The sequence below is a fragment of the Protomyctophum parallelum genome, assembly GCF_964188405.1.
Source record: "Protomyctophum parallelum genome assembly, chromosome: 9".
Taxonomy (NCBI): domain Eukaryota; kingdom Metazoa; phylum Chordata; class Actinopteri; order Myctophiformes; family Myctophidae; genus Protomyctophum; species Protomyctophum parallelum.
In genome coordinates, this window is record NC_139706.1 from 1,042,078 (window position 1) to 1,060,785 (window position 18,708).

At 43.9% G+C, this 18,708-nt stretch overlaps 1 protein-coding gene and 3 long non-coding RNA genes across 4 annotated transcripts; all 4 read right to left on the reverse strand.

The window, feature by feature from the left end:
- Positions 1-7,391: 7,391 nt before the first annotated feature.
- Positions 7,392-9,557, reverse strand: LOC310863938 (CD5 antigen-like; the record flags this gene model as incomplete). The annotated part of the gene is made up of 4 exons (XM_083772474.1): positions 7,392-7,414; positions 7,855-8,205; positions 8,459-8,758; positions 9,437-9,557. The coding sequence occupies 4 exons, from the start codon at positions 9,555-9,557 to the stop codon at positions 7,392-7,394; spliced, it is 795 nt and encodes a 264-aa protein (XP_083628600.1).
- A 566-nt stretch (positions 9,558-10,123) lies between these two features.
- On the reverse strand, positions 10,124-11,803 carry LOC310864403. Its single transcript, XR_014569743.1, has 3 exons — positions 11,666-11,803; positions 10,885-11,193; positions 10,124-10,256 (listed from the first exon to the last, which is right to left on the reverse strand). It is a non-coding gene; the product is annotated as an uncharacterized lncRNA (long non-coding RNA).
- A 103-nt stretch (positions 11,804-11,906) lies between these two features.
- LOC310864405 lies at positions 11,907-14,567 on the reverse strand. Its single transcript, XR_014569745.1, has 3 exons — positions 14,436-14,567; positions 13,454-13,762; positions 11,907-11,953 (listed from the first exon to the last, which is right to left on the reverse strand). It is a non-coding gene; the product is annotated as an uncharacterized lncRNA (long non-coding RNA).
- A 63-nt stretch (positions 14,568-14,630) lies between these two features.
- On the reverse strand, positions 14,631-17,459 carry LOC310864404. Its single transcript, XR_014569744.1, has 3 exons — positions 17,167-17,459; positions 15,250-15,558; positions 14,631-14,732 (listed from the first exon to the last, which is right to left on the reverse strand). It is a non-coding gene; the product is annotated as an uncharacterized lncRNA (long non-coding RNA).
- Positions 17,460-18,708: the final 1,249 nt, after the last annotated feature.

The following is an 18,708-nucleotide window of genomic DNA, read 5'->3' on the forward strand; positions in this document are numbered from 1 at the left end:
CTCGCGCTGCTGTATACAAGTGCTCACCCACCTCCACCCCAGCTACCACCTGTCGTCTTGGATCTGCTGTTTAGGTACGGGGGATTCAGAGTCCCTATGGTTGGGACTGATGCGCTTGACCTGAGTACCTAAAAAAGCAGATCCAATAAATCGCCAAACCATAATAAACATATTGCATTGATTATCTCATATTCAATAAATATATATATTACATTCTCCTTGAGTTGTCTGACTGAACTGCTATTTTTGAAAAATCATGAAAATGTGGCGCAAATCTTTGAATATATATTCTTTCAGAGCGAATGTTTTTAACTCATAACTCATAACAACATATTTCCAGATGGGGGTCGGTGGCCAATTACATATAATTAAGTTTTGTGAAAACCTTTGTGCGACACATGTGTCGAATTGAACGGTCGAGTCAAGCCAGCATAACTGAAAGATTCGACTTCTGAATATGATGTCCTCTTGGCTTGTCGGATGCGCTTGACTGCCGTGCAACAATGCCAGACACACCGCTTGTGAGCTATGGCAATTTCCCGGTGGATTTCCCTTTCTTTTTTGTTGAGTTTTGGTGAGTTTTTCAAACTGACCAAAACTAAAATACTACAAAAAAAATAAAATTTGCACCTAGGGACAAACAGACAACTTCAGGGTGCTGGGTGGAGCAAGCTTCAACACACTCTAACACGAACTTTGCTGCACGCGTTCCGAAGGGCCAATTCACAACTTACCTGTTCGAGTCAAGCCTTTTTCTGGTTGACTCGAGTTCTGAGTTCGACACATGTGTCGAAGACCTGACCAAATTCTCCACTTCTCAACATACATATACATACATACACATGGTGAGAGGGGACCCCTGTCGGTGTTTTAAGCATTATGTCATGCTTTAGCTATTGAAAAATAGCAGACCTACAAGCTCGTAGCGCGGCACCGAGCTTGTAGGTCTGCTATTATTGTTTTTCAGCAACTCAATACTCGGGAATCAGGCCTCCCACATGCGAGTCGGTCGCTTCACCATCTGCTTGCAGTATGCAGCACAGGTGATGCAGGCTGCATCACTGGTGGTGTCTCGAAGCCACTCCCGACCAATAAACAAGTATTTGTGCCAGACAGATGTGACATATTTTAAATGATTCCACATACAAGCTGTGTTTCACCCACCATATATTTGATGGTCAGGCGACAACTGTAACACAACAGGCTCTTCAGCTCCAGTGTTTGTGGGACCCTGGAATATAACAACAATTGGTCACCACTCACCAACAACTGCATTGGAATATGATATGCATAATCATACTACCTGATGAATCACTGATGAAAGCCTATAACCTAATTGTCTATTTTGACTATGTTTTCCCCCCTGTCTGTCCGCCCGTGAACAGCTAATGTTTTGCAATATTGGCCCGTTTGACGTGAAACTGTGCACACACTCCTTGCTAGGGCAGAACCTCTGCCCCAGACTATTCTTTTCAACAATGTTTTTTGAGGGGCACTAGCCGCTCCAACGTCTGGCTTTCGGATATACGTCATATGGCTGCCAAGTCTATGGACACCACGGCTGTGTAGCCTTGGTCAGTGTTAATATATATATTTTTATCCCACGATTTTGTAACCCATTTTTCACCCCTGTGTCAATCATCTAATGTGATCCTGGGCTCTACACACCCTCCACCAACCTAGTCCCCATATATGGGGGACATGGGGAGAGCAACGGACTTGAACTCATGCTTCCTTCATGCCTGAGTGAGTAAGTTGCTCCTTTACACCTGACAGGGGGGAGTTTCCCTGGTTGGACGTAGCGCGTGGAAGGAACACGTTATTCCAACCAGTTCTGTAGTGTTGTATGGTATCATACCACGCTGACAAAGGCTACACACTGAAACGCGTACGTTGTGATCTCTGCTCTGCAGCATACCATGCCGATGATTAATTAATAAAATGCCTTTTAAAAAAGTTACTTTCCCGACCATGCACTCTCTCTCTCTGAGCATGTAAAAATGCTCAGAGAGATTGAGACAAATTGGAGTCGTGCGTGCTTAGTTGATTTACATTAGTAGTTATTTCACAAGTGATGAGGGGACTGGGCAAAACATTCTATGTTCATATTTAAACTATGGTTGAAGACATTGATCATTCATTGCAGGTAAAAATGAAAACATATGAGCACACAGGAAACCTACCTTCTCTCCAGGGAAAATGATTCTGTTCTTGCCAAGCATGGCCCTGAATCTATGCGTTAAGTACTCCTTGAAACAGCCCCTAATAACATAAAATAACATTATTATGAAAAAAGGTTGATGTTTAATAATACAAAGATTTCATAGAATATGGCTCCTTCATTGTGGTATCTTGTTAAATCTGTTAATACTATTTATTGGAAAAATATTTATAAAACCAACAGAGACTTATACACTTTCTTCTTCTTTTTGTTGTCAAATAAGCATTTATTAAGAACAGGTTATCAATGATTATATAATTGGTACAGTATACATTGTTTTCCTTTTATGAAAAGCAAAAAGGGACTTATCCACATTCAACCAGGTGTTTCTGTGTTAGGCATGTCATTATAGACTTTTTCAAAAATAGCAGTTCTACAAGCTTAGCATTGTGAGCTTGTAGATCAGTTAATATCACTATTTTTGTGTGAAGACTGTAGTAGTGATAGTACTGATATACAGTACTGATAGTAGAAACACCATCTCTGCCCTACAGCGATGACGTCCTTCAATCATTGTACAGGCCCCAGAGCTTCTTACTCAAAGTCTTACCTGCATAAGGCATCTCCTGCCCTGATAACCAGGGCTGCTGGGTTTTCTTTGCATTTGACGCATATCTTGACAACACTGCAAAAAGACAGAATGTAAGCCATCAGGGAACCATGGAGACTCACTCATTTTTTCAACTTTGTCTTTGGGGTTTTTAACATGCAAATCTGTAACAAAATATTGCAATTGAAAAATGAAAGGACACCAACAAGCCCACCACCACATAGTCTGGGGGTTCTAATCCACTGTGGTGCATGTTCAGGAAAGGGAAGCCAGGCGGGGAGGGTGATCCTACGGGCCGAGCTGTGTCACCCCCATCAAGCAGGGAGTGTTGGCAGGAGGATTAGGAGTAGGACGGTCACGGAGGCACTACGAACGTCCCCCCGGTGGGGGCTCATCACTGGTAGGTGAGCTAGTAGGATACAACAGCAGTGACAACACACAAATATGTGGGGAGGAAGTGCAAACCTACCCCGGAATGTCTCGCACTTCCAGCTGACCACTGTATTCTTCATCCACATCACACATTCTGCAATCTGACTTGAGTTTAGTGGAAATCCAGTGACATAGAGATACAAAATATATTATAAGCAGGACTGTTCTGACAATTTCCTGATAGTTTATTATGGACACCCGAACTCTTATAGAAGGTAAAGAAGCTACCAATAAGTCAAGCAATCAGTCCTTGGACCTTTTAATATAAGCCCAGTCCACAACTATGCAAGTTGCAGACCCGGGGTGCCTTTGGGGATAATTGTTACAACTAGTACAGTAGATGCACTGTGAATTGTGGTGGACTGGGCGTTAAGGGGAGTGGAATCTTTCACACATAATATACACAAAGTGTGTAATGGATTCGTAGGGACCCATAGAAGAAGGACATAAGACTACTGAAACAGCTATAGTGTGTGTCTCATGTGACAGTGACCAAGCATTATCCATGACAAACTTATTTGCAGTTTGGCTGCTTCTTTAATGTGTATTTTGTGTATTCCTGAAACAAGGTGGAACAATAAGCTGGAACAAGTGAACACGTCAGGGTATTAAGAGAGCAAAGTTCTGACAACAATCTTCATCATCATAACATTGCCGTGGCTGTTAAACGAGGCCCATAATGGACGAAGACCCATAAGGGGTCGAAACGTTGTCATCCTTATACCTAATACAATTCCTGTGGGAGCTACAAACAGTGTGCGGACTACTTCTCCTTCTCCTGTAGCCTACATATCCTTATGGAACCATGAGGGAGAGGGGGGGAAACACCACGAGAGTGACGAGTGATCAGTCAAACATGTGTTCTCTCCACAGTAAATAAATAATCTGTCTGTATGCGATGATCTGGCCATTATTATTTTGATTACACTGTCATGCTCGTTTGAGGACAGGTAGAGAGCAGAGCATAGTAAAGTTTGAGGTAACACACCAGTGAATCACTGATATCTGATATGTTTGATGTATGTAATTTAATTTCCAGCAGAGCCCCGCCCACGCTTCAACATCACCACGTGTTAAAATACCTTCTACCACTGGTGAATAGTGAAGAAAAGTGGGGGGGGAAAGCAGAGCATGGTCTAAAGTGCAGCAGGTAGATACATTTAATTATGAGTGAATAAATAGATGTGCAGCAGAAGCTGTCCCTCAGTCTAGTCTGTTTAGCATGCATGTAATCTAGTAAGAGTGGCGACAGGCTTTGATCTCACCGCAAAGCCCGGGTGCCTATGCTATATAGTTCCAATCATTGCTCCTATGGCTGGAACTATCCCATTGAGATGAGCACTTCCGCATTCCATTGTTACATTTACAATGGGAGTCAACAGAGTGTCATTACTCTCTTACTAGATTACTCTGGTGCTACCAGATCGCGCCTGCCTCATGTTCATATTCTTCCTATTACTTATGTAAGGATGAGGATGTCTCTTGTTGCTTTGTCTGTTCACAGTTCATTATGCATTATACTGCATGTCATGCTGTTTACAAGTTTGTCCACCAGGGGATGGTCATGTAACACACTTCTAGGTTTAGCTCATGATCAGTTTAGCAGTAGTCTCTCAACAGACATAGGCTACTAACATTATAACATAGACACAAATAGCCCTGTCTATAGTCCAGAAGACTATATCTCATTTGGCCAGGGGGACTGAGAACAAAATGCATTTATTATCAGATAGAATGAACACATGTTTTGCATATATTTCCCAGTGGCCCCGGCCTCAGTGCCAGGAACCCCCCTGAAGATGATGGAGAGGTATTATGATTATTTAGGATTTTTCATTGTTCTTTGCTCTGGTGTAACGTGTGCGCTGTGATGTTTTCATTTTTTCATTAATTGTTTTTGTGTTGTTTTGAATGAAAATGTCCCTCTTGAAAAGGGTTAGTGTGTAATCCACGTTGGCACTCTTTTATTATTTTTAAATTGTCAATAAAGTATTTTATCTATGTTAAAAGGTCAGTTTAGTTACCATAGCAGCTTTCGGTTTAGATATGTTGAAAACACTGTGTGTCTCCTGCTGCTGCTGTTGGATGTGTTTGTGTTCATGGTAACCGATGGGAGCTTCCTCTACAACACACAACACATTGTGGAGAGAACATTCTTCATTTTCAGGACTTTTGTCTTTATTTCAAAAGGCACAAAGAAAAAAACATTACATTATCTCATCAATTCAACTGTTTAACACTGTATGAATAGTTAAGTGACAACCGTCGACTTTACAGTAATGAAGGTGCATTCAGTTCCAATGCGCTTTGAATGGGTTCCATGCCTTCATAATGGACTATATGTACAGTATACCAACTTCAATGAGGTGTTCATCCAACAATAGAGATAAGTAACACAAAGAAAAGGATACAATACAAAGTAAAGTTGCTTAACTGTGATTTAAAAAAACATATCTTTAAATCTTAAAGAAAAATAACAAAAACATGGTAATATATCACATACATAAAAATTGTTATCATGAATCATACGTAAGCAAACAGTGGAATATCTATGTAATGAAGCATACACTATACTATAGAGTGCTACTGTATGTCTACATAAAATGCTATCTAAGTTACATATTAGTTGAGCCTATGCAAAGGAACAATAACCTCCTATTTACACTATGGCTTACTTACATAACAAACACTGTTCTGTAAAAAATATATAAACAAAACACATATCATAAAATGGAGGGATTACACATTAGCTTGAATGACAATGCAAGATTATTCATATTAATACCATAATCGCGTAAAATATGTAAAAGTAACAATTGTATAGCAACCACTGACCATATAGCCCTTCATCAAGTTGACTATTTTAATTATTAAAAAACTATTTACATGTTGCTGTTGCCTCCTTGGAATATTAATTATCGGGGCACGGTTTCATAATCTTCTACAGAGGAACCACAGAGAGCATCCTGACTGGATGCGTCACTGCCTGCATAGGCGGAGGTTGAGCCTGACGTTTGGGACGGCTAATATTTGTAGTATTATACAGCGCCAGCATGGATGACTGACCGTGACACTAAATACATTGATTTAACCATGTCCCCATAACAAGCTAAATAAAAACGCAACAAGGCTTCCGTTTCAAAATCACATCTTCTGTCTGTCCTCGTTTAGCTTTGGTCTGTGTGGACTGGGAGGAATTATTTATATTTACAACCACAAACATCAGGTAACGTACAGTACTTGTTCTTCTGTCTGTCTGTTCCTGTCAATCTTTTTTTCTTTTCTTTTTTCCCCCTTTTTTTGCCCCCCACACACATTTCTGTACATTGTCACAAGCTCACCTGGAGATCATACCGGGAGGATGTAGAGCCTTCATCTTACTACTACTTAGGATTATGTGCAGTGACTATATATATATCACCCTCCCCGCCCGGCTTCTCTACCCCGAACATGGGCCAAATGTGTTTGTATAGATGCTCGACAAAGCCAGATGAGGTAGACTCCGCAATGGTGGGCATAGCTATACTTTATTGTGCCACCCGAGCGTCTCAAGTGTCTATGGGGCCTGGACTCCTGTCTCAGCACTTGGTCCAGCTTCAACAACTTGTTGATCTATCTCTTCATACTGGTGGTATTCTGTCTCCTCACTGGGTCCAGCAGCTTCAACAACTACTTGTTGATCTATCTCTTCATAGTCTGAGTCTTCTGCCTCTTCAATGGGGCCAGATTCAACAACTACTTGTTCATCTATCACGTCATACTCGAGGCCAGATTCAGAATGAGAACTATCAACATTATAATACTCGATATCAATGTTCTCATTTTCGACATTATAATGAACCGTCGCAGTGTCCCACACTCCTGCATTATGTCTTCTGCTGGCCTGGATAAACACAGAAACACCCAACGTTAAGTCACTGAATCACATCTGGCTGAAAACCCTCCTATCTCTCTATTGTTTGTTTGTATAAAGACACTTGAACTCTGGTTTAACTGTCATTTATGTACATTCCAGTCTTGTGTTGTGTAAAGATGTATTACCTTCCAGAGACAATAGAGGGCGATGGGTACCAGCATCAACAGCAGCACCAACAGCAGCACCACCACAGTGACTGTAACTCTGCTGCTGTTGTCCTCAGGTGTCAGAGCGACTGTAGGAGGGACTGTGAAAAATAAAACATCATCAAATCATGTAAGAACATTTGATAAACCTTCATGTTTGATTGAATCATGCCTGATGGAGATTCATATTGTGAGTTTAACCCATTTAGACCTGAGGCCGATTCTAAATCAGTTTTCTGAAAAACCTGTGTTTCTATGTCAGTGGTGCTCAGCCTTTTTCATGTCAGGGACCCCCAGAATTATCTGTATTTGGCCCAAAATATGTTGTTCCAGCCCTCCCCCCGCCACCAGAAGCAAAGATTTGAGTTAAAAACATTCACTCTGAAAGAATATATATTCAAAGAATTGAGCCACATTTTCAAGATTCATCAAAAATAGCAGACCTGCAAGCTCGTAGCGTGGCACTCTGTGACGCGCTACGAGCTTGTAGGTCTGCTATTTTTCAACAGCTAAAGTATAACATTAACGCTTGAAACACCAAAAGGGGTTCCCGCCCAGAATGGTTTAAAGGTAATTTCATTCAGGTTACCTGTGACGGTGAGAGAGAGGATGTCGCTCTCAGAGGAGACATTGTGAGAAAACACGTTGGTGTGATTTATAACAACGTCGACGTGATAAGCACAGCTGTAATTCCCTTGGTGGCCGGGGCCTGCTTCGAAGAACAGGAAGTTGGCAGAGTGATTGACAGCTGGCTGGGTGTGGTTGTGTGTGCTGTTGGCTCCAGTGAAGGTGAGGTGGAAGGAGCCGTCTGGGTACTGTGGCAGGATGGAGCAGCTGATGCTGAAGTTGGAACCTTCCAACACCTGCTGCCCCTGCTGCTGGCCCTCAGAAACCCCGTTTAGAGTGGGGAAGACGCTGATGTTTGGCTTAAACAGAAGATCTGTAACAAGACACGAGTGATTGAATTATAGTACAGCAGATATTTACATAAACAGTATAGAGTAGCCAATGAGATGGAACCAAGATTAGAGATCCAACATATTGTATGGCTTTCTGTATGGCTTTTGCTGAAATTAGACGATGCAAAGAATGTTATTTTAAATTCATTCAGAAAAAGAAACATCCTGTTTCTATGCTGTAGATAGGTAGGTTAAGTGAGTAGGCAAGTAGACGGACGTCACTGTTTGTGTTACCTGAACAGATCACCTCCAATGTGACAGTGGAATTCTCAGACAGTGTCATTCCACACTCCCTCAGTGAAGCCTCGGTTCCAACACAGTCAGCTGTGATCCACCACACAGGTTGAACCGTTGAAGCAGGACTCCTTTGTGTTGAAACGTCAGAGCCACAGTCCATCTGCCTACACACGACAGAGGATGACTCCAGGTTCCAGTCGGACTGACCATCCACGGGTCTCCAGTCTCCCTGGTGTTGCAACTCCAGTACACCGCTACAGTTACTGCTTCCTCCCACCAGCCTGACGTCATCAGGCTCTGTACAGAGACAAGACCGTTACAAACCATTTAGAGCAGACATGCCTTGTGAGCCGAAAGTGTTCAGTTCTCCCACTCCATGTTAATGGATGGTGGTGTTCTGTTGGGACGCATACTTTGGTTAGACATAGCATTGGTCCGACTGGATTAAGGTTGGTGAGGGGTGCGTTAAGACGACCATATTAAAGTTGGGTGCGTTAAGGGTTGGGAGAAGGTTAAGGTTAGGTTTAGGTGTGCTGCCCCGTGGGAGGTTAGGGTGAGGGTTTGAGATATCAGACCAATGGTATGTCTAACCAAAAGCATGCACCCGTTCTGTTAACAGATGGTGGGGATCTATTCCTAACACTGTCTAACACTAACACATGGTGAGCTGTCACTCCCAAGACGGCAAACGGGTGACGGAATTGACCAAACGTCAAACTCTCTCAAACTTTGAGCACGGAATATCTGCAACTTATATATAATGGGTGTCACTGGCTGTGGCACACCCGTTATGCCATGCTCAGCCAATCACAGCGCATAATGGGAATAACGGCACAGCTTCCAGCCAACCACATCGCCAATGTCGGCGCCATACATGGTTAATTTTGGTGCAATTCCGTCCTCAAATTTTGGCAGCATAGATGGTCATTTTCCCTCCTCATATTTTTTTACATTACTAAAAGTATTAGATTATACCTGAGCAGGCGAGTCCAACAGTCTTGTCAGGTGAGCAGGTGGTGTTTCTAGTTGAATCTGAGGTTCTACAGTCCAGGAGAACAGACTCGTTGCCTTCACACTGGAACTCTTTGGTCCACATTGAAACGTTCACCTCTCCATAGAGCGCCCCCTGGCGGACTGAAGGAGGCCCGCAGCCAAGATCCCTACAGACCACCTCTGCATCCTGCTGGTCAAAGTCATCTTCACACACTGAGACCCACGACTGGTTAGACTTCACCTCGACTCTGCCTGAACACACACTGGTCCCATTCACCAACCTCACTGACTCTGGAGAGAGAGAGAGAGAGAGAGAGAGAGAGAGAGAGAGAGAGAGAGAGGAGGAGGGAGAGAAGGGGGGTGTCAATGTACGTGTATCTTATTAAGGGCAATTATTGCAACATGTTTCAACATGCACGCGCATGCACGCACACACGCAGTGGAGTTGTGTAGGTGAAGTGGAGTGCACATTATTGTAATAGTGGAGGTCACTGTTTATGTGTTTTACCCGAACAGAACACCTCCAGTCTCTCAGTGGAATTACGAGACTCCTTTGCTCCACACTCCCTCAGTGAAGATTGATATCCAACACATGGAATCTTCCACACAGGTTCAACGGTTGCATCAGACTTCCTTTGTGTTGAAACAGCAGAGCCGCAGTTCAGCTGTCTACACACTACAGATGATGACTTCAGGTTCCAGTCATAAATAGAACCCGCTGGTCTCCACTCTTCCTGGTGTTTCACCTCCAGGATACCAGAACAGTTACTGGTTCCTCCCTCCAACATGACGTCACCAGGCTCTGTACAGTGGTAAAAAAGAAAATGAACTACTATTACTTTCATTGTTAAATAGGAATGTGAATTACAAGTATAGTTGGTATTTTACTGTTTTATCTCAGGCTAGCAATGTCATTTTCATGTTTTAAACTAGAAATATGTGCTCCTCTGAGCACAGGACTCCACCGACAATATAGTAGAGGTCAATCTTAGCCAATCAGGATGACATGTGAAATATTGGACAAGTCTCCCTTGATGACATTACTATAGAGGTAATCAGGGCCGCTGCTGGCCATTTGGGTGCCCTAAGCATAACATATTTGTGGTGCCTTGTGCTTTGTGGTGCGGTGCTGGATTACTTCTTCAATTCGACCAATTCCACAATTCAATTGGACTACGGTGGCAGCAGGAAGTACAAGGTAATAGCCTAAATAGCTCCAGTTTTACCACCTTGGTGATTCACAACCATATGCTTATATTGGATGTGATTTCTCATCCCATCAGAATCAAAGTAATCACAGACATGACAGTGTCTGCAGCTAGAGTACATTCCACTCACTGCACAGGGAAGTGAATGATGTCAGGCTGCAGGTGACCACAAACCAGTCACATAATGTGAAATTATTATGTTATTTTCTAGATTATTATTACCTGAGCAGGCGAGTCCAACAGTCTTGTCAGGTGAGCAGGTGGTGTTTCTAGTTGAATCTGAGGTTCTACAGTCCAGGAGAGCAGATTCGTTGCCTTCACACTGGAACTCTTTGGTCCACATCGAAGCGTTCACCTCTCCATAGAGCGCCCCCTGGAGGACTGAAGGAGCCCCGCATCCAAGCTCCCTACAGACCACCTCTGCATCCTGCTGGTCAAAGTCATCTTCACACACTGAGACCCACGACTGGTTAGACTTCACCTCGACTCTGCCTGAACACACACTGGTCCCATTCACCAACCTCACAGACTCTGGAGAGAGAGAGAGAGAGAGAGAGAGAGAGAGAGAGAGAGAGAGATCATTTTAATCATAGAACATTACACTTTTCCAGGACTGCTCCGCTCATCTCTGAAATGCCATTTTTTTAAGAGTGGGGATCTTAGTTGAGACCATTCAAGAATACATTTTCCAACATCACTGCGCACAAATAAGGAGTTGTCTAAATGTAATAACTAACTTTTTGTGTATTCATAATTCCTAACATGTCTCTGTAATGGACGGTCAGGACTCGGTAACCTATTAATATGTGAGCATTTTGTTGGTGGTACTTTATTTCGTACTTTAGGTTAATACAAGTAAAGAATGTGTAGCCCTCAGTGGCAAGGGAGGTGTGTGTTCTGTGTGACTGACAGACAGACAGACAGACAGACAGACAGACAGACAGACAGACAGACAGACAGACAGACAGACAGACAGACAGACAGACACCTGAACAGGTGTTACCTGAACAGATCACCTCCAGTCTGTGGGCTGAAGTATAAGACGCATTTGTTCCACAGTCCTTCAGTGAAGACTCAGAGCCAACACAGGGAGATGTTATCCAATATACAGGTTGATTTGTAGAACCAACCAGTCTTAGTGATGAAACAGCAGAACCACAGGCTAGCAGTCTACACACTACAGATGATGACTGCAGGGTCCAGTCAGAATCATCCACTGATCTCCACCCATCATGGAGTTTCATCTCAAGTTTTCCAGCACAGTTACTGGTTCCTTCCACCAACCTGACATCTGTACAGAGACGAAAGTAAGCAGTAAAAACAATATTAGAAAATGCATTACTTTCATTTTAAGTAATCGACACAAAAGATGCTACACATACTCGGAGTCGGATCATATAGGATACCGGATAAGTTTGTGAAAACTGTGGCCGAGTCTTACACACAGTCTGTCCTGCAGGGGACACAGAAAGCACCACCGGTACGTTCCAAAAATATCTGTCAACCTAAATCAGAGTAAGTAAAGGGGCAGTGGATCAGGGGATAGAGTGGCCGGTTCGATGCTGGGTTCCCCCAGAGTTAGTGTAGGTTCTAAGTAGGTTAGACTAAAGGTGGTTGCACACCGGCCGCGTTTTTCGGAAAATCGATAGAAACGCAGCTAAAAATCCGAAAAACGTGCTCGGTGTGTGGGGACCTTAACTCTGCCACCGGTGTGTGTGTGAATGGGTGAATGTAATGCAAAATCTATGTAAAGCACTCTGGATAAAAGCACCATTTACCATTTAAAGCAAATCACACGCATGTTGAAAAGAATGCTAATTAAAGTTATTGAAATGAGACGCTGCTGTCATAGGAGGAGGAGGCAGAGGAGATGGGTCAGGTGGGTGTGTCCACATTTTAACACATACTGTACACCAGCGTTACTCAACCCGCGGGCCGCGGGCCGCATGCGGCCCCTGCTTCATGTCTCTGCGGCCCATCGTGGTCATGCCAATGAAATGATAGTTTTTGTACTTTCAGTGTGGGGAAAGCATTTGCAATCGTGATGAGATTCAGCTGATATTGTCATGGTCTGCATACCATATCTCCCTGTCAGCCACCCCCACTCTCCATTCCTACCCTCAGTCATTGTCACACACCTGTTCCCACTCCATCCCAGCCCAGCAGTGCCATGCCCCTTTTCACACCTGAGAACATTTCCCCAATCAACCCACCTCCTATAAAGACTGGACTCATTACACACACAAACTGTGGGAACATAATCCTTTGTCCGGTGCTCAACCTTTCCTGGATGTTTCCTATGATTCGCCTGTACCTGGATTTCCGTGTGTTCTAAGGTTTTTGCATTTTCTGGACTTATGTGTTTTGCCTAGTTTTGCCCTTTTGGATTTTTGCCTTTTACTTTTGAAGAGTTTGGCCAAAGGGCTTTCCTGAGTTTACTTGTGCTTGCTGCCTTGTCTTGTAGCTAACCTGCTTTATTTTAATAAACCAGTGTTTGAAACTATACTCTGCTCTGCATTTGGGTCCTATCTCCTGCACACCGTGACAGATATAGGAAAGTGACCTGGTATCTGTTCTATTCTATTTTATGTTGTTCGTTTCATTAATGTATTTAAGTATTCTTTTAGTTTGGGTATATATTGGCTTTACTGCATCATTGCACTGGTTACAATTTGTTCTAGATCCTAGTGTTCATTTAAAATGAGAAATTCCTCTAAATCTGGGTAGTAAAAAAGAAAATAATCAGGCCACAGCCCTGGCTCTCCTGGTCCCTCTGCACGTCCCTGATTACCTGAGCAGGTGAGTCCAACAGTCTTGTCAGGTGAGCAGGTGGTGTTTCTAGTTGAGTCTGACCTTCTACAGTCTAGGAGAACAGACTCGTTGCCTTCACACTGGAACTCTTTGGTCCACATCGAAGCGTTCACTTCCCCATAGAGCGCCCCCTGGAGTACTGAAGGAGGCCCACAGTCAAGCTCCCTACAGACCACCTCTGCATCCTGCTGGTCAAAGTCATCTTCACACACTGAGACCCACGACTGGTTAGACTTCACCTCGACTCTGCCTGAACACACACTGGTCCCATTCACCAACCTCACTGACTCTGGAGAGAGAGAGAGAGACAAAGTGTGTTCAACATTTTCATTAATTAAAGGAAGGCTACAACAGATGAAAACATGAGGACACACACACACACACACACACACATACACACAATTTATAATTTAGGCATTTAGCAGACGCTCTTGACCCATTCAGGACGGGAACCCGTTTGGTGTTTTAAGCCTTGTGTTATACTTTAGTTATTGAAAAGCGCAGCACTAGCTTGTAGATCTGCTTTTTTTTTTCATTGTGAAAACATGTGCAAATCTTTGGATTTAAATTATTTCAGAGCAAACGTTTTTATTTCATATGTTCGCTTCTGGGGGTCCCTGGAACAACATATTTTCAGATATGCCAGCCACATACATATAATTCTGGGGGTCCTTGACATTAAATAGTTTGAGAACCACTGACATAGAAACGTAGGTTTTTCATTAGTAAAATAGTCCTCAGGTCTAATTGGGTTAAATTAATCCAGAGCGATTTACAGTATGCAAGAACAACACGGTAATACAGCAAATACATAACACACGCACACACACACACACACGCACACAGATAGACATGGATCAACGGATGGACAGACGTATGGGGACACACAGACAGACAAGCCAGATCAATTTAATAGCAGACTGTACAGATTACTGTTATTGTTGAAGTATTGTTTGTGTTACCTGAACAGATCACCTCCAGACTGTCAGAGGACCTGACAGAGCTCATTGCTCCACACTCCCTCAGTGAAGACTCAGTACCATCACAGGAAGATATAATCGACCATACATCAGTATAACCAGCAGAACTCCTTTGTGTCGACAGAGCAGAGCCACAGTCTATCTGCCGACACACTACAGATGCTGACTTCAGGTTCCAGACAGACTGATCAACCCCTCGTCTCCATTCTCTCTGGTGTTTGATATCCAGTCCACCAGTACAGTTACTGCTTCCTCCCACCAACCTAACATCATCAGGCCCTGTACAGAGACAAGTGAGAATACCGTAAGTACAGTTAAACAAAGTACTATTACTTTTCCTTACAAAAGAAATCCTAACAAAGCGTGTAGATTGTTATGTCAGGATATCGAAACCACATCCTTGTGTTTGTTTTCTGTTTGAACTGATTCTAGCCCCTCCCACGTCCAGAGTCTGTGTCCATAGTCGTGTCATAGTGTCTGAGCAAATAGACAATGTGTCTAATTTTACGTCATGCTGATGTGCCCCTCACTTCACATGGGTGTTATTTTTCAACTAAGATTTTGCTTTGTAAAGCATGTAACCTTTGTCCTATTTTTGTCCAGCTATGTCCAGCTTTCAGTGTTTACACAAACATTGGAGACAAAAGTGTGCAAACCCAAACATTGAGGACAAAAGTGTGTAAACACAAACATTGAGGACAAATGTGAGGACACAAATTGTAATTGGCCGGAATGTGATGATATATGATGATAAGAGCGCCCCTCACTTACACACGGGTGTGATTTTTATTATTACCTGAGCAGGTGAGTCCAACAGTCTTGTCAGGTGAGCAGGTGGTGTTTCTAGTTGAGTCTGAGGTTCTACAGTCCAGGAGAACAGACTCGTTGCCTTGACACAGGAACTCTGTGGTCCACATTGAAGCGTTCACTTCTCCATGGAGCGCCCCCTGGAGGACTGAAGGAGGCCCACAGTCAAGCTCCCTACAGACCACCTCTGCATCCTGCTGGTCAAAGTCATCTTCACACACTGAGACCCACGACTGGTTAGACTTCACCTCCACTCTGCCTGAACACACACTGGTCCCATTCACCAACCTCACAGACTCTGGAGAGAGAGAGAGAGAGAGAGAGAGAGAGAGAGAGAGAGAGAGAGATCATTTTAATCAAGAACATTAATGAGAATCATTTGAATAGAATGAAGGCTGCACGGTCCATAGACCGTCCAGTGACCAGCGATTATATCAGAATACAAACCAGACCCGCCCCACCCGTCAAATTAGGGACCCGTTGTAAGCCCTGTTACCCGTGATTACATACAGTAAATAGCCTACAGCCAGTCACTCAATTTAAAACTGTGTTAAAATGCTTTTAACACAAGACAGCAGCCGTCAACCATAAAGCGGTACATTCAGTGGTCAAGTTCGTTCATAAATCTACATGTCAAGTGAAGAACGGAGGAGTGAGCTTTCCATATAGCCACGCGCCAGAACGTGCATACATGCAGTACGCACGTGTCGTTGTTTGCATTGTCAGATGATTTTAATTTGAAGGTTAAACAGGTTGATACCCTGTTCAAACCACTCCCTTCCAAAACACGCTACCAGAGCATCAAATCTCGCACCACCCGTCTCAGTAACAGTTTCTACCCCCAGGCAGTCAGGCTGCTGAACAGCTGACCTTGAACTGTATTGCACTGTTTTGTCACTTCACTTGCACTTCTTGCACTATAGATGTTTATTTATGTCCTGTGTATGTAAGACTGAGAGTGCTCTGAGCAAAATAATTTTCATTGTATTTATACTCTGTATCTATACACATGACAAATAAACCTGAACCTGATGATAAATGTGTTTTTGTGAGTTAAGTCAACTGACCGGCGTGCTGTGTTAAGTTACGTGCTAGTGCTATGAGGATGATATCCCAAAGCGCCCTCCCGCTCATAAAACATATGTTGGACTTGGGCCGTAAATTAAAGCCCTTTATAAGTTTGCAGCATGTGTGTGTGTGTGTGTGTGTGCGTGCGTGCGTGCGTGCGTGCGTGCGTGCGTGCGTGTGTGTGTGTGTTGTGGCGTTCATTGTGTGGCAGTGTCTGGCCAGCAGCTACTGTACGATCCGAATCTCTGGTGTTTACAGAGAAACGCTAATAAACAACTTAAATGTTAAAAACAGGCATTGTGGTTGTGTGTATATGCTAATGGTCAATGCCCGTGTGCAGAGCAATTGCTCAAGCCACTGAGGAGAACCATCCAGAACAGACAGGAGTTGACTGACTCACTGACCGGTTTCCTTATTATAGTAGGATAGGATAGTGAAGGTAGCAGATCTACAAGCTCACAATGTGTCACATCGGAACATGTTGTGAACTTGTAGATCTGCTATTTTCACTGTATTTGAAAGTGCATTTAAGTGGTTAAACTTTTCCCTTCCTAGAGATGTCTTTGAAATGTAGTGGAGTAAAAGTATACAAAAATAGAAGTACTTAAGTAATAGTACTCAATACAAGTAAACATACTTTGCTACTGTCCACCACTATGCATAACAGACACGGACATGACTTTCAACAAAGACACAGACAGACAGACAGACAGACAGACAGACAGACAGACAGACAGACAGACAGACAGACAGACAGACAGACAGACAGACAGACAGACATACCAATTAAATTAACTGTACAGATTACAGTCATTGCTGAAGTGATTGTTAGTGTTACCTGAACAGAATACCTCCAGGATCCTACGGGAAGTATCAGACGTCTTTGTTCCACACTCCCTCAGTGAAGATTCAGATCCATCACAGGACACTGTCATCTTCCATACCGGTTGTGTTGAAGCAGAACTCCATCGTGTTGAAACAGCAGAGCCACACTCCATCTGCCTACACACTACAGAGGATGACTGCAGGGTCCAGTCAGACCGACCATCCACAGGTTTCCAGTCTCCCTGGTGTTGCGTCTCAAGTCTACCAGTACACTTACTGCTTCCTCCCACCAGCCTGACAGGCTCTGTACAGAGACAAGGGAGTAAGTAGTACAACAACGTTTTATTTAATCAAAAACTAAAAGTGTCGTTATCTCAGAGAGTCAGTGTCTTTTTGAATATCTTCAATATATTTAAGTTGATACTTTTTGAGTGGTGCAACCACTCCTACAACCAGCAATGTCCGTGTCCGCCTAACTATGTGTGTCTGTGACGTTAATGAGCACGAGAATGAGTACCAGTAGGGGCGCTGTTGTGCGCTGTTGTGCCAGAAACAGAGAGAGAGTGCTGCAGTTGCCTGCTAATGAGAGAGGGGGGGGGGGGGGGGGGGAGTTGCACCACTCAGTTCACACGGGTGTGATTTTTTCTCATGTATCTCGTTTGTGTTATATTATTATTAAAGTTTGTTGTTCAGTGAAATTGCTGACCACCCAAAATTGTTCAAATCAAAGACACTTGACATTGACTTGTTTCCAGTTGATATTCAGTGTATTTATTTCCACATTTCCAGACACCATGGTTATTTGTCAGTGACGCATGGCTGGTCTGGAGTGGAGAGCTGTGTGAGTGAACTGTGTGTGGAGTGAGTGTGAGTGTTTGTAGTGGAGCACACCTGAGCTGACAATGGCAATCAACCCAGAGTGCTGATGGCAGACACCTGTGGGTGATTGGTGCAGTGGTGGAAGGGGAGTTGTGAAGGGTTTTGTCCACCAGAGGCTGCCATTTGGATAGCAAGCAGATAATTCACAACAGCCGCCCCCACGGTAGCTCAGCTACTGTGAACATAAAGGGAATTGTCTTTGCTGTCGAGGTGTCAGTGGGTGTAGTGCAGGGACAAACGGTGTAGTGTACCGGGATGGACACAAAATGTTCAGTTGTCAGTTCGGGGTCGGACTTTGTCGGTGAAGAGGGAGACATTCAGCCGCCCCATGGGACGCAAACTTGGGGCTGGTGAGGAGAGGCGTTCAGCCGCCCCGTGTTGACCAGACTTGGGGCTGGTGAGGAGAGGCGTTCAGCCGCCCCGTGTTGACCAGATCTTGGGCTGGTGACAGGGGGTTACCTCGGGCGGACGGCCCGGAGGCTGGGTAGGAGCGGAACTGGCCGCCCCAGTCAGGAATGAAGGATGGGGCAGGTACGGAGGGTGGCCAGGTGGTTTGGACCCAGGGGACCACGGCCGTCGACACGACCGTTCTGGCGGACGACCACTGTAGGGGGCTTTAGGCTTGGAACGCCAACAATGGCAGTCTGGGCGTGAAGACTGATGGCGTTTCCCTGCC